General features: G+C 40.9%; 1 protein-coding gene across 2 annotated transcripts in view; it reads left to right on the top strand.

Moving 5' to 3' along the window:
• Positions 1–13,965, top strand: part of fam91a1 (family with sequence similarity 91 member A1) — a 56,640-nt gene that overhangs the window by 40,232 nt on the left and 2,443 nt on the right. For both annotated transcript variants that reach the window (XM_083772587.1, XM_083772586.1), the window contains exons 16-20: positions 6,924–7,072; positions 7,921–8,055; positions 9,573–9,686; positions 9,891–9,963; positions 12,914–13,060. In XM_083772587.1, coding sequence (XP_083628713.1) covers positions 6,924–7,072; positions 7,921–8,055; positions 9,573–9,686; positions 9,891–9,963; positions 12,914–13,060 — 618 coding nt within the window. The remainder of the gene's footprint in view (positions 1–6,923; positions 7,073–7,920; positions 8,056–9,572; positions 9,687–9,890; positions 9,964–12,913; positions 13,061–13,965) is intronic.

Below are 13,965 nucleotides of genomic sequence, written 5' to 3'. Positions count from 1 at the left end.
CCCCACTGTACAGAGGCAACAGTCTGGTAACGCGAGACTATAGAATAACAACCGGTCGAGAGTAAACACACACCATTAAGCTGACACAACATCCGGTTGCGGTGTTTTGGGCGATATCCTGGCATATAGTAACCATTCTTTAATGAATCACGGAGGGGATTGTGTTAACACACATCACTGTGTAGTAGTGTGTACTATAAGTCCGTCTTATGCAGCCTGTGGGTACAGTGGTGGGTAGTTCTTTCTTACGAGAGGTCAGAGCAATTTCAATGTGTCAGTACTCTCAATTCAATTCAGGTTTATTGTACCATTCTGTGTGCGGGGGTAGAATGCATTTCAAAAACTTTGAAACGAGTACAGTCCCTGAGAACATAATATCACCTAAAATTCTTGTCGGGCAGAAACCTATCCCTGCATTTGATATTTTTTTCTGTTTTGTCACATCGCAACAGAGTTGTGAGCTTGTAGATCTGCTGTATTTCTATAGAAATATAATTAGAAATATAAATATATAAATATAATTAGCAGACGTACATGAGACTCAAGCACTAGTACACAACTACACACTACTAGTGTTACCCCACTGAGAAGAAAGTATGTTATACAAAATGTAGTCCTGCTCCTGGCTGCAAAGAAACAAGAATAAGAACTTGTGCCTTCCAAACTCTGACCCTTAGAAAAATAATCACCTTCATGTAATTTCTTGACAGAAAGTAGCTTAATAACATGTATATTTTGGATTTTTATGAAACAAAAACTATAAAGAGGATAATTCAAGCTTTCAGCTGCAATGTTGGTGAGTTTAATGTTGTTTATTTCAATCAGTAGGCGTTCCTGCAACTTCTGGGTACAATGATTGATGTCACATACATAACCTCTATAATGTTACATTTACTCCCAACTTCATTTAATTTAATTAATTCAAAGTTACATAATACTTCACTACTTAAACTAATTACTACTTGAGCTCTAATTTGGAGTCAATTTTAACTTTTAATTACATTCTAGCAATACTGACATGGTCCTTAATCGGTGTGAAACTGTAAGACATGAACAGCTGGTCTGCCTTCTGTTTTACAGTAGGAATAGTAATGAAATGTAACAAAAATGTGTTTCGTTCTCACTAATGTCTCACCAGCCGCCTAGAATGCATTGCATTTGAATACCTGGAGCACAAGGTGAGAAGAGGCAGGCTGAGCAAAGTGAGAATGTTCCATGTGTACCCTCTGAGTTATAGGTTAGGGTTACAGACCTGTAAGGGTGCATTTGGAACCCACTCAAGGAACCCTGAGGGTCCCTGGAACCCCTTTGAGAAAATGGCTGAAACTCAACTACATTTGAATTTCTCCCAACAGAAGTCAGCCATGTCCATGTGTTTATAATGAAGAAATTTGTTTCACCCAAACATGTCAGTCGTGGTGTTCTGGTGTCTGGAGAAGTGGGTACACTTTTGACAGGCACTGTGTAAAATTATTCTCAGAAACAATAATCATACCGACAAGCAAACTAAAAGGGAAACTTAAAAAAATAAATATTAATAAACTAATTAATTACCAGTAAGACGCCCGGCTGGGTGACAGCAGACTGCTGGACGAGTGCTGGCGCTTTGGCATGGGGGGTCAGATCAACATATGGAATGAATTATGTACTGGCCATATATGAAGCGTGTCTTGAGTGTACAGGGTTTGATGAGGTCATAACAGGTCAGCTCCATATATGGAGATCTAAGGGTGACAGGGTTTGATGAGGGCCCAGGTAGGGCCGGGCCTTAATTTCCGGGCCTGAGAACTCTAGTTTTTGCCGGCTACCGGGCACAGCTGCTCTTATAACTTTAGGGTGGGCCCGTCTTGAGTTTGAATGGACAGGTATCAGTCAAAAGGGATACATCGAACAGGCAGGATGGGTGGGGAGGAATGTCAGAACAGGTAAGCTCCATACAGTATATGGAGATCTAAGGGTTTGAGGTTTGAGGTCAGATGTAGAGTTGCTGGCTGGCTCCATATATGCAGATCTAGGTGATGATCCAGTCTTCTCCATGTATGGCTATCCAGGGTTTGATGTCGAGGTCAGTGTTGTGATCTTCATATATGGAGAAGGCCATATATGGGGTGTGACCGAGTCACTGACAGGTTTTTCAGGTTTTCATAGTAATCTGCGACCTACTGTCGCAATATTAAGCACTGCATGTGATTGATGCTTGCTTCATAAATCCCACAAGGTCAAAAGTCTTCTAGTGTGGGCTTGTTTAAGACTAGAGGAGATAATCTTATAAGACAATTCTGTACTGTGTGATGCAACCACATGTCCAAATCATTTAACATTGTAATGTGGTATTTAGTCTTATTTTCCTTTTCACAGAGCTGCTAACAGCGAGATTTACGGACCTTGTGAGTCATGGGTGCTGCGAATAGTTTTCCAGCCGGAAAGTAATCTATATTACGTGATTTTTGTTTGTATTTTTGTTTTGTTTTGTACATCTGCCAATTAATATCCTCCCCTGAATGTGCTGTCCACACGATGACCCAAATGGTTACGGGCAAGTCGGCGTTCTTGGCCCTCGACAGACATGTGAGAAAGAAGGCATGACTGTATCCTTTGTGTTGGGAGGTAGATTGGGCCAGTCTGCCACATCATGCCCCTCTCTACCAACTGTTAACCCCTTCACTCAACCCTGAGAACGTTAGACAATCATTGGTGGACAGTAACGTAGTACATTTACTTTAGTACTGTAATTAATAGATGTGTAACCATAGTAACTGTATCGAAATATTGATTTACAATTTAAAAAGTATATCGATAACAGCAAATATCGTTTGACTTTGTATCGTATCGTTTCAAAATGGAAATAATCGGTATCGAATCGTTTTCTATGTAAATAATACATTTGATCAATACTAAGTATTTGTGCATTGTATTTAGCAAATTTAAGAGGGTTTAATTACTTTTCCATTCCATATAGCTACACTTGGTCTATCGACATGTGTGTATTCGCTGTGTTACTGTCAAGGCGTGGGTTTGTCCTCGAATACAATGTCCATCTATTTGCCAGAGAATCACTGTGTTTACTTATTTATATCCATAATAATAAATCTTCCCCTTAAAAAAACCTGCACTATCCACAAATTTCACACATATTTTATGTATATCAGGACTTGACACTAACTGTTGACCGGGGAAAGTAAAAAAAATGGTCTGGCAGGTGAAGGTTGCTACCGGGTTGCCAGATCGGGCAAGTGTGCATTTTGAGTGGGGCTACAACCGTCTTATTTCGCTATAAACACAACACGAGATATATCTGTCTCCGCATCTTCCCCTGCTTTCTATCTCTCTCCCTGCCTCTCGGCCCGAGCAACACTATGCGGCGATGCTGCGTCGTACGGCGAATGTGGCATGATTCACAACGCTTGGGATGCAATGCGCCATGAGCTTGTGGATCGTTTGTTTTCGCAACATGACGCCGTTGTACCACAAAGTAAATCTGGCAGAACGAGCACACAACACATCAATATACATTGCCTGCCTGCCAAGTGTCAACAATACCATCACTGGTTGGCTTATTAATTCTTGTGGTTTCAGAACGTCGTTGTTGTTTAATGGTTGTCAGTCATTCAACACTCTCATGCCGATAGTAAGCCCATGGGGCTGTGTGAAAGTGGCACCTCCAGTAATGAGAGAGCTATGAAGAGAGCTACCTCTAATGTTCATATTGTTGAAATAAAATGCCAGTATTTACATAACTTGATTGTTTACTGTAGCCGATTCCTGTGACTTAAACAAAAACATAGTTTTCAACTGGGAAAGGAAACATTTCAAGCATGCAAGTAGAAAGTAAAAAATAAGAACAGTAATGAAAAATGTAGGATATATTTTGGGGGCAAGTGGCCATGAGCTGAGGGCAAGTAGAACATGCACTTGCCCGATGTGCCTCTGAGACCTTGGTGTCAACCCCTGTATTTGCTCAATAGTTACTGTATCGATTTCAGATCATTGAATCGTATTGTATCGCCATAATGAACCAATATCCATGTATATGGAGATCATATCGTTAACCATGTATCGTGATACGTATCGTATCACTGTTACAATGTATCGTTACACCCCTAGTAATGAACTACTTCCCCCAAAACACACACAATACAGTACTGAAGAATAATTGAAACAATGATGGAGTGGCAAAGCTCAAGTGTTAAGCAAGTCCTTTCGCTAAGGCAAATTACGGACCAGACAAGCACTACATCAAAATAGAATCCAAAGGAAAAGGACAGAAAATAATGAAGACAATTATTACGGTATCAATAAGGTAACGATGGCTATATAGGCTGCCTCCGAGGAAGAGAGTGACTTTGTAGATGGAATTACCCCCAAACAATGTAAATACAAAGCTGATGAAGGCTTGTAGCTGAAACGCATACGTTGTGCTGTCTGCTCTGCAGCGTGCAATGGCAATTTATGTATTTAAATAATAGTGCCTAAATGGACAGTTTTGTGAGTGCTCTCTTTTAGAGATTATTGTAATGCCCCAAACAATGCAATCATTACATTAGGTTCAATCAACAGTGATTTGAAGATTTCCACCAAATAAGAGACTTAACAGAGACCAGAACTTGTGCATATGGCTCTCTGTTGCTTGGTGAAAAGTACATATTTTCAGTATCTGTACTGTTATTTGTTATTTTAGTTCTTTCTAGGAAGTGACTGTTATATGTGACTGTTATTTGCTATTTTAGTTCTTTCTAGGAAGTGACCGTCGCAGCCCAAACTTATGAATACAATACATTATGAATTGGCCACTCGAGCCCAATTTCAAATAGTGAAAATAGCTTATCTACAAGCTCACAACAATACATCACTGTATTGGCCAATTCCAATACAGAAATATATTGATAAAAAAAAGAAGGAAATGTACCTGCCGTTTGTAATTTTAATACTTCAGTATACTTCAGTATTTTTAAAAGCTAGTGCAAGTGTCTTTGTCCACTGCTGAGAACACTCAGAGTTGCCGCTTGCATTCTCATGTATGGTGGTTATTTGTTTGGCTGACAGATACCTTTCTCCCAGTTACCACTCCTGCTCTTCAATCTTTGACACTTTTGAATGAGACATTCTGTCGCTAGACAGGGGTGTGTGTTCCACACAAAAGGGTGTTTGTTGTTTTTTCTTTTTGGTGTGGGCAGTTGAGAAGAACGCCTCCCCAAAGCGGCCTACGACAAAAGCAAATCCACTTAATTATCCGGCCACTAGCGTCATGGCGCCAGATGCTGTTTGTTTTGTGAGACTTGGCTGTGTGCCTCAGCTCTTGATAGACTGTCTCTCAGTTCATAATCATCTGCTCACCGAGGCCCCACTTGGACAAACTGTGTTAGCCCGTCAGCCAACCACTGCAGGATGTGTGGAGGATCATTTTGTCAGGTACACAGGGAAACTGTGTCTCGCCTCGGTAGAGAAGCTTCATTAAAAACACATTTTGGTTTATCATTTACTGTCCGGCCACACCTACTGCTGTCAGGTGGCGTGAGCACTGTGACCCTACTTAAATTCTAATTAAACTTTAATTACTTTAACAACTTCTTCGGCTGTCTTTGGCTCTACACTACAGCCCTATATACTTTGTTGTACCACAAATGAATTGGCAAAGATAACTGATCCACAAGCATCACATTGCGAATGCATTTAGCTATTTTTGAAAATGTCTATGACATCATGCCCAAAATAGAAATGCCAGTTAATCAAATTGGTATCCCTGTCTGAAAAAGCTTTTTTCTGTTAACTAAAGACTTCTGTTACTGTTATCAGAATATAGAGCTAATTAACTGTATTTTAACAGGAAAAACCACTTACTGCATCATAAATTATGCCATACTGTACTGTATATTATCCACTGAATTGTGAAATAATTTTCATGTTTGAAAGGCTGGCATAGAGAAGACAAGTGATGAACACAAGTCTGTTTGTTTACCTTGCTCAATTCATAAATATGTATTCGCCTGGAGAAGCCTTGCATGTTTTCTTTCCTTGGTCATCTGCAACGCCAGGGGACTGTAGATCAAGCAAGACTTGGACAATGGACAGTGTTTTATAATGTATGTCTATTATAGTGTATAGTATGTACCTGTTCATATACCTGTAGTGTATATGTACCTGTTCTGTTAAAGAGCATCTTTCGTGTGAACCATTAGAACTATGCAGCGCTCCCTTCTTCTTGCAAGGAGATTACACTTAGCAGACACCCTTATCCAGAGAGATGTACAAGTGCATGATCAGTGTAAATGTCATGCTTCCTAGTCCGCAAACAGTTAAATAGTCGCATAAATGGAATCCGAAGAGAATAATGTACTGTAGTGCTTCCAAGAAACTTGGATGCCAAATAACTATACAACCTGTCTGTCTAGACAGATCTACTGTAAATACTATTCCAGACAAACAATCACACATACACTCACACATACTATGCATTTTGTTATTTCTTATTCACTTAAACCCTATATATTTAGACGTATGATGAATACGATCTATAAGCTCAAAGTGGACCGTTTTTTCTCTCTCTCTCTCTCTCTCTCTCTCTCTATCTCTGTCTCTGTCTCTGTCTCTGTCTCTGGAAGGAGCTTTATTGGCATGAGAAAACGTACATTTACATTGCCAAAGCAGAATCAAAATAAAACAATGTATTTACAAATAAATATTGGATATAAATAGGAATCAAATAAAGGTGTAAACAGAGCTGTGTTATATTAGTACTTTGGGTGATACTATCTTGTGAAACTATAAAAAGATTGTGCATTTTCTGTCAGAGATAGTTATACAATATACATCCATATAGAATACGTTAGCTTTATACTTTTGATAAACGGTGTACACATATGGTTTGTATTCCTTTATTCTCTCTCTCTGTGTGTCTCTCTCTCTCTGTGTGTCTCTCTCTGCAGGCTTCCCGTTGGACATGCTGCGTTGTGAGAGCCTTCTGGGTTTGGATCCCGCCACGTGCAGCCGTGTCCTCAACAAGAACTACAAGCTGTTGGTCTCCATGGCGCCCCTCAGCAACGAGATCCGACCCATCAGCAGCTGCACGCCGCAGGTAGCGAGGCCCAGAGGGAACCGGTGCACCATGGGTAGGGAGGGGGGAGGGGGGGAGGGAACAGAGCAGAGAAACACTTTGCGGCACGCCGGGGACTTGGATGGAGTGGCGTGTCGTGCACAAAGGGAGCGTGTGTGTGTTTCATTCGGCTTGTTTCATTTGTGTGTGTGTGTGTGTGTGTGTGTGTGTGTGTGTGTGTGTGTGTGTGTGTGTGTGTGTGTGTGTGTGTGTGTGTGTGTGTGTGTGTGTGTGTGTGTGTGTGTGTGTGTGTGTGTGTGTGCGCCGCAAGTGAGTGCTCTTTTTGTGATTGTCTCCAACAACAACATGCGAGAGAGATCTCCAAAGCAATCCCACTATTTGGCCAATGGCCATGCACCAGCATGCGAGAGAGAGAGAGGGGAGGGGGGGGGGGGGAGAGAGTCTACTGTTGTTGTTAATACATCGTCCCAATGCGTGTCCGTATTTACCCTCTCTGAGATGACTCTGTCACACGATGAAGTATAAATCAGTGGTTAAATGGACAATGAGGATTTTTTTCCCGTACAGAGACGAGAGATTGTTCTGTTTTTCTTAGGTGCAACTGTGCATAAATATGTGTGCAAGGTGGTACGTGGGTGTCTTTGAGAGTCAGAAAACGAGAGGAAAAAGTGTCTGCATGCAAGTGTTTCCACATGCATTATTTATGCCTGTATGTTTCTGTATCTGCAACTCGTGTATCAGAAGGTGTGTGTGTGTGTGTGTGTGTGTGTGTGTGTGTGTGTGTGTGTGTGTGTGTGTGTGTGTGTGTGTGTGTGTGTGTGTGTGTGTGTGTGTGTGTGTGTGTGTGTGTGTGTGTAATTGCATTGCAGCACATTGGACCGGCTATCCCTGAGGTGAGCTCCATCTGGTTCAAGCTGTATCTGTACCATGTGACCGGCCAAGGTCCCCCCTCTCTGCTTCTGTCCAAGGGCTCTAGACTCCGCAAACTACCAGATATATTCCAGGTTAGTCTATAAACTACCAGACATATTCCAGGTTAGTCTATAAACTACCAGACATATTCCAGGTTAGTCTATAAACTACCAGACATATTCCAGGTTAGTCTATAAACTACCAGACATATTCCAGGTTAGTCTATAAACTACCAGACATATTCCAGGTTAGTCTATAAACTACCAGACATGTTCCAGGTTAGATTAAGAAACTCATGAAAAGCAGATCACTTTTCTTTTTTTTGTAAGTTCCTAGAACTCAGGCTTAGTACCACAACGCCCAAATTCGGTTATCAGAAACTGAGCTAGCATATGGAAACAAATCTGGAACCTGTGAAAGAATGGCACAGTTTACTTATGTCTCATACATACAGTACATCATGTTTGGAATATAGTTGAGCAAAGCTATGTTCAGTTTGTTTACACAGCCTCAAACATCTTTTGTGGGGTAAAGCCTATGTGCAAAGTCAGATAAGAAAAGCCACATGTTTATTGTTTAGCTAGTGAACGTCACACCATAGTACGTTGGTGGTGAAGGCCAAATACTTGAAATACAATTTTGCCAGTATTGAAATTACAAATGTGTAGTTTGTTTGTTGTTTTTGACCCATTAAATCCAGATTTTTGCATTGGCCATGCAAAAATAGCAGATAGCAGCGGGCTGTGAGCTTGTGCATCTGCTATCTTTGGACATTAAAAAAAGAGAATCTTGATAGTGTGTGACAACTACTGATTTAAAATGCATTTTGTAGAATCAGGTCATAATGGGACAGGGGTCAAAACACCAATGGCAAAGGCTGCTTAGTGAGTTATTTCATGGCCCCGCTAGAATGAAAACTAGGTACTGTACTATGATACCGTGCCTGTGGTCATGCTTGGGGCATCAAAGAGTTGTATTGCGTGTCCGTGTAGAATACAAACATATTGACGATGGATATATCTGGTAGAAAGCCTAAAACAAACAGTCCACATGCTGAGATCAAGGCAAAAATGTTGTCTTCAATGTAAGACATCTGTGTCAAACAATGCTCAAGTGCAAAAAATAATAAGCAAATGTACGTAGCAGAGTACTAAATTCACTTATTTTTGTGCACTCGTGCACCCTAGCACAGGGATATTAGTATGCAGGTACCGTATCTTTGTTTACCGACTTGCTAGAATAAAACATACTTTCTGTTCCTGCATGCATGTCTTGTTTGCGGACATTTTCATATCAAGGACTCCCAAATTAGTATGTATTTGGGCTTGGACACCAATCTGAAACTATTTTGCAACATACAACATAAATGTTTCAAAAGTATTCCAAATTTTTCACATTTTGTCAAGAGTTTATTTTAAATAGCTGATGTTAAAGTGGTTAAACAGTTTTTAACGCTCTAGTAACTCATTTTGATGGGGACCCCGTGGAACCCCTTGAGAGACCCCTGGGGGTTCTAGGACCGCACTTTGATAACCCCTGCAGTACTGCCTACGTCAGACAGCTGTTGGTTGTGGGGATGACTCGTTAACATGACAATACAATGTTTCAGACTTACGACAGGTTGCTCATCACTTCCTGGGGTCATGACCCCGGCGTGGTCCCCACGTCCAACGTACTGGCCATGCTCAATGACGCACTCACACACTCCGCTGTACTGATCCAGGTGAACCACACACACACACACACACACACACACACACACACACACACACACACACACACACATACAGACATACTCATGTTCTTACTTATGTTATCTGTGTGTGTAATACTCCAGCTCTTACTTACTTATTGTTTATTTATTGCTTACTTACTTTAGTGTGTGTGTGTGTGTGTGTGTGTGTGTGTGTGTGTGTGTGTCCTTCAGGGTCATGGTGTGCACGGTCACGGAGAAACGGTTCACATTCCATTCCCGTTTGACCGGGAGGAGCTAAAAGGGGGTGAGTGAAACTTTGTGAATACGACATCCTATATCATTATTTAAAGGTTTCATGACATTAGTTTTCATTTATTTTTGGTTTTTCTTTTGGGTTAATTACATTAACATTCAGTGGATATTCTCAGTGGAGTTTTCTCTGGGGTTTGGAAGCCTTTTGAGCTGCAATGAAAACAGGCAAAACAGTGAAAACAGTGACATCTGCTGGCAAATATGGGATTTGCAGGCTGTGACATCACAAACGGCAGGAAAATCAGAGCGCTTGTTTGAGCCAGAAACCCAGAAGACCACAAAAAATCTACCGAATGTTAAAAGTTCAGGGTTTTTTTGCATGCAATTGAGCCCAGAAAACCTAAAACAATTAAGATAAATTATATATATATATATATTTGTGTCACAATCCTTTTTTAACACGTTATTACATCTGACTGTATGTTATACTAGCATACAGCTAGTATACAGTGGTCCTTGGGGGGGGTTCCAAGTGGTCGCCAGCTAAATGATGGAGAGTTGGTAACTAAATGAAACCAAATGGACTGGTCCATTTGTTTTCATTTTACGCTCTCAAGAGTTAAATTATTGTTAAACACCTGCATTAGGCTATACTTACAAGAAGTCTACACAAAAACAATTGTTATTTGGATCGTTTCCCTGTTATATCTCCTATGGTTTACCACATCAATACAGCATAGAATTGTGGACAATCTTATCCAACTACAACAACATATTCATTAGTTTTGGGGCTGCGAGTAAAAATCTCATCTAATGGTGGTCCGTGGCTTAAATGCTGAATAAATAATGGCCCTTAATATGAAAAAGGTTGAAAACCACTGATCTGCAGTATAAGTCTGTGTTCATAGAAGGCTTTTTTGAAGGCGCTTTCTTTAAAATCTTGTTGTGTTTTGCCAATTATTTGGGGGCACCCTTGCAATATCCACATGGCCTACCAGCGGGACCCGGTCCAACAGGTTGGGAATTTTCTGGTCTATAATTATGTTTGCTTTTGCCTTTGGTATGTCTTGTGATGTGAACAAGGTTAACACCACCTCGAATCCAGCAAGCTTCGGGTTTGTTTTTCTTGTGACTCAAATATTGACCATTTTCGATGGGAGGGACAGGGGGCGGAGTTTGGGGGGTGGGGGCTTGGGTCTTTGCCTCGGCACTTCAAAGAATCTTTGATGGACTTTGAGCCGAAATCCATTTTTTTTATTTAGAGCCTTTCATTGCGAGTTTAGCAAACCAGTCACAGTTCACTCAGCACACAGCCTTTTGAGGGATATGGAAGCTTGCAAGGAGGAAAAATGTTCCACTTATTAAACAGATTTTTCACCCCAAAAAAACTAAACATGGGTCATATTTCGGTCAAATTGTAATATTAACTAACGTTCATCAGTTTGAGGGCTTTTTTACTTTCTTTTTTTTTTCTCAGACCTCTTCCTCACAACCCTTTTTTTGATGGCCGATGTTATATGATACCGTCGTTGTCGGGTACCTTAAACTGTTACTTTTCAGGAAATGGGTGAAAGATAACCTGTATTCCAATGGAGCCAATGTAGTTATTATTTAGTCACAAGCGCTCTTTTTAATACTTTTCATTGGTGCAATATTAACCCGCCGACGGACTTTCACTTTGGAGTCCCCATTTTGGGCATTTAAAAATTGAGGAAATAGCCCTGAAGGAAGGAAGTGAAAGGCCTGTTGTTTACGTCACGGTGCATTTGGTGTGCATTATTATTATTCTCTGTGGATTACACAAATTCTGCTGGATCACACATATGCATATTTCATAGGATATGGAATAATAAATGAGGGCAAAGAAAAGGGTACTGGAAAGTGGAAAGCACCTTTACTGAAAAGAGCAGGGTTTATTTTGAGAACACATTTTGTTTTAATAGTCTTTTGAATAGAATTCCATTTAGTTCTAGTCATATTTTAGTAATGTGAAATATCTTAGTTTTAGTTGTTTGTCAAAAATACAGTTGATTTAGTCTAAAATGCAGTTTAATGTATTGATTTAAGTATACTCTCAAACATACATTCTTATTTTTAGTGCATATTTGTTTCAATTTGACGACTTACACAAGCTTACACTCATTCAGCACCCTTATGGGTCCATTTGAAACCAAATTGACCCTTAAATGTCTGTAAAAAGAATGTCTGTAACTCCGAAAGTGTTAATGCACAAATGGAACCAAATTGGACCCTTAAGGGGATCTGTGGCCTAATTCATACCATACTGGGGATTCTTGAAATTAAAAGGGTTTTAGAACCAGTGATTTAAGTTTGTGACTTGTATTGTGTTAACACTCTGTGGTGTCTATTCTATTGTTGTATGTCAGGGACTGTGGATAAAAATTGGCATTCTCCTTGTATGTTTACACTGCTTCTTAATTGCACTGAATTGTGCTGTCTTTCAGAATGGATTGTTAATTGTCTCCGCCAAGCCGTAGGCATGGCGGAGACCATTAACAATCGCAATTAACAATTCACTCGATCAACAACCTAATCACTGTGAAACTATGCGCACACACTCCCTGGACAGGCAGGGCAGAACCTCTCCCCCGAATGTTTCAGTTCGGCAAATCATGCAGCGTGCGATTTCCGGGAAACTTTGCACGCACATTCCCACTAGGCCGAGGAAGAAATGCCACCCTTTTTACATTGGCCTGTTATAACACCACCAGCAGGTCGATTTCTGCAAAACACATTTTTGGAACAAAATGCCTCAAATAATGAACGATTGCCATGAAATGCATAAGAACAAATGGCACCCTTTTCACATTGGTGCCACCAGGAGGCCACAATAACCTACCTGACCCACTTTTTGTAGTTGTGAGATATATATATACCTGTACATACTGTACATACATACATACATACAGTATAATATATATTGTCCCTCTTAAATAAACAGATGAAGTCCCCTGTGTGTATGTCTCCTGTCCCCCATATAGATTTCTCCTACTCCAACATGTGTGTCCACAAAGCGCTGAAGACGCTGAAGCAACAGGTGGACCTGGAGAACCAGTGTGGATACATCACCATGCTCAACCCCAACACAAGGCACCGCCGCAGGGCCAGTGACTCCACCGACTACAGGGGTGGGTGGGAATGCACACAAAACAACACAACGTACAACATTTAGACATACACATATACAACACATGAACACATGCACCCAGGTAGACAGCACTCGTACATAAAGTGTGTGTGTGTGTGTGTGTGCGTGTGTGTGTGTGCGTGCGTGTGCGCACACGTGTGTGTGTGTGTATGCGTGCGTGCATGGGTGCGTGCGCCGCAAGTGAGTGCTCTTTTTGTGATTGTCTCCAACAACAACATGCAAGAGAGATCTCCAAAGCAATCCCACTATTTGGCCAATGGCCATGCACCAGCATGCAAGAGAGGGGGGGAGAGAGAGAGAGAGATAGAGAGAGAAGGGGGGGGGGGGGGGGAGAGAGAGAGCGTCTACTGTTGTTGTTCTTACATCGTCCCAATGCGTGTCCGTATTTACCCTCTCTGAGTTGACTCTGTCACACCGCCATACGAGTGTGACCAACAGTCAGTGAGAATGTCCTTGCCAAAGCAGTTGACCCTGAAGGTTTGCCACTAGTGCAGTTTAATTACGGCATTTGTCTGGCTAATTATGTGATTATTTGCGATAGCCTTTTGCTAATGGCGCCGATCGAATCTTCTTAGACTTTACCTTCACATTACCTCATTCAATTTAGCTTCATGCCATTGGTCACAAGTTTCATTTTAGGGGTGCAGCAGTTAATTGCACCAATTGAGTTCATAGATTATAAAAAAATATATTTAAAATGGATTCTTTAATGAAATTGTCGATTAATAATCGGTCCCTGTTTCGGGCTTAGCATAATAGCTGAAAGCTTTGTTTGTGTCTGACCACAAGGCCATTTCTTTTAATATAGTTTTTAATGTTGACACTCAATCCACTAAACGCAAAGTCCAATCACGTACAGTCACTCTGCTGAAAAATTCTCCAACA

Source organism: Protomyctophum parallelum (genome assembly GCF_964188405.1).
Source record: "Protomyctophum parallelum genome assembly, chromosome: 1".
In the NCBI taxonomy this organism is placed as follows: domain Eukaryota; kingdom Metazoa; phylum Chordata; class Actinopteri; order Myctophiformes; family Myctophidae; genus Protomyctophum; species Protomyctophum parallelum.
This window is presented reverse-complemented; position numbering and strand designations above follow the sequence as displayed.